The 1,333-nt window shown below is 57.8% G+C and overlaps 1 protein-coding gene across 1 annotated transcript in view; it reads right to left on the bottom strand.

Moving 5' to 3' along the window:
• Positions 1-873, bottom strand: part of LOC107300068 (sterile alpha and TIR motif-containing protein 1-like) — a 27,244-nt gene extending 26,371 nt beyond the window's left edge. The window contains exon 1 of the mRNA XM_029286934.1: positions 758-873. Coding sequence (XP_029142767.1) covers positions 758-873 — 116 coding nt within the window. The remainder of the gene's footprint in view (positions 1-757) is intronic.
• Positions 874-1,333: the final 460 nt, after the last annotated feature.

Below are 1,333 nucleotides of genomic sequence, written 5' to 3'. Positions count from 1 at the left end.
CCCGCGCGGCCGCATTCTGGACCAGTTGAAGTCTCCGGGTGCTCCTCAAAGGGAGCCCCATGTAGAGAGCATTACAGTAGTCCAGGCGGGAGGTGACGAGAGCTTGAGTGACTGTGCGCAAAGCGTCCCGGTCCAGAAATGGACGCAACTGGTAAATCAGGCGGACCTGATAGAACGCCCCCCTGGTCACGGCCGACAATAAAGGTTATCTATATCTATCTACCTATCTACCTATCTATATCTATCTCTCAAAGTTTTTAAGAAGAGACTGGGCAGTGATTTGTCTGAAATGATATAGGATCTCCTGTTTGGGCAGGGGGTTAGACTAGAAGACCTCTGAGGCCCCCCCAGCTCTGTTATTCTCCCAGGGTCCTGTCCACGCCACCCACTGTTCCTGGTCTTGGGCTTCCTGCACTGCCATTGGGCAAGCAGGGCTCTCTTCCCCCCACATCCCTGAGAGAAAAGCGGGGTGTGTGTGCGCTGGGCTGCTCCCTGCCAGGCGTGTTGCCCAGCGATAATGCTGCCTTTGGGCTCTCTGTGCCAAGAACGGAGGCCCCGTTTCCCAGGCTTTGGGGGAGGGGGTGCTATGGCAGACCACACTCTCCCCCCAAGTTCTGATGCCTGCAGGAAACTGGGACTGCAGCCCCCCCTGCCCCCATTCCTGGCCGGCTCAGGATCCTTTCAGAGCCGTCAAAGGGAGGGCAGAGATGCCAGGGGGAGGGGAGGGGAGCCAAAGACCCTCTGCTAATGACCTCACCAACTGTGTTTGCTCCCTCCAAAAGAGGAGGGGCCGAGCTGAGCAAACAAGGCTTTAGTGGGGGGGGAGGCTGGGCGGCCCAGCCAGAAGCCGAAGGCCCGGCTACTGGACGCCATGGAGCTCCTGGGTCTGGCGCTGCTGCTGCTGGGCTGCCTCTGGGGGTCATTTGCAGTGGAAGGTGAGTTCTGGGACACCCCCTTCTCCGTCCACTCCCACCCCATCTGCCCCTCCCCCGAGACTCTCCGTGGAATTCAGGAGGGCAAGAAGGAGAAGCCCCTTCTGGGGAAGAAAAACTGCCCAGCATTTTGGATCATAGAACCAGAGAGTCGGAAGGGGCCTTGGAGGTCTTCTAGTCCAACCCCCTGCTTGAGCAGAAGATCCTATAGCAGGCTTTCTTTGGGCTTGACGGGAGGGATACATGTGATCAGAGAGAGAATGGAATAAGAGAATTGGAAGGGGCCTTGGAGGTCTTCTAGTCCAACCCCCTCTGCTTGAGCAGAAGATCCAATAGCAGGGGTGTCCACCCTTGGAACTTTAAGGCTTGTGGACTGGCATGGCTGGTTGGGGGATTCCGGG

Source organism: Protobothrops mucrosquamatus, unplaced genomic scaffold, assembly GCF_001527695.2.
Source record: "Protobothrops mucrosquamatus isolate PMUCROS unplaced genomic scaffold, P.Mucros_1.0 scaffold6059, whole genome shotgun sequence".
In the NCBI taxonomy this organism is placed as follows: domain Eukaryota; kingdom Metazoa; phylum Chordata; class Lepidosauria; order Squamata; family Viperidae; genus Protobothrops; species Protobothrops mucrosquamatus.
Note: the sequence above shows the minus strand (reverse complement) of the source record. Positions and strands in the feature narration are given on the sequence as shown.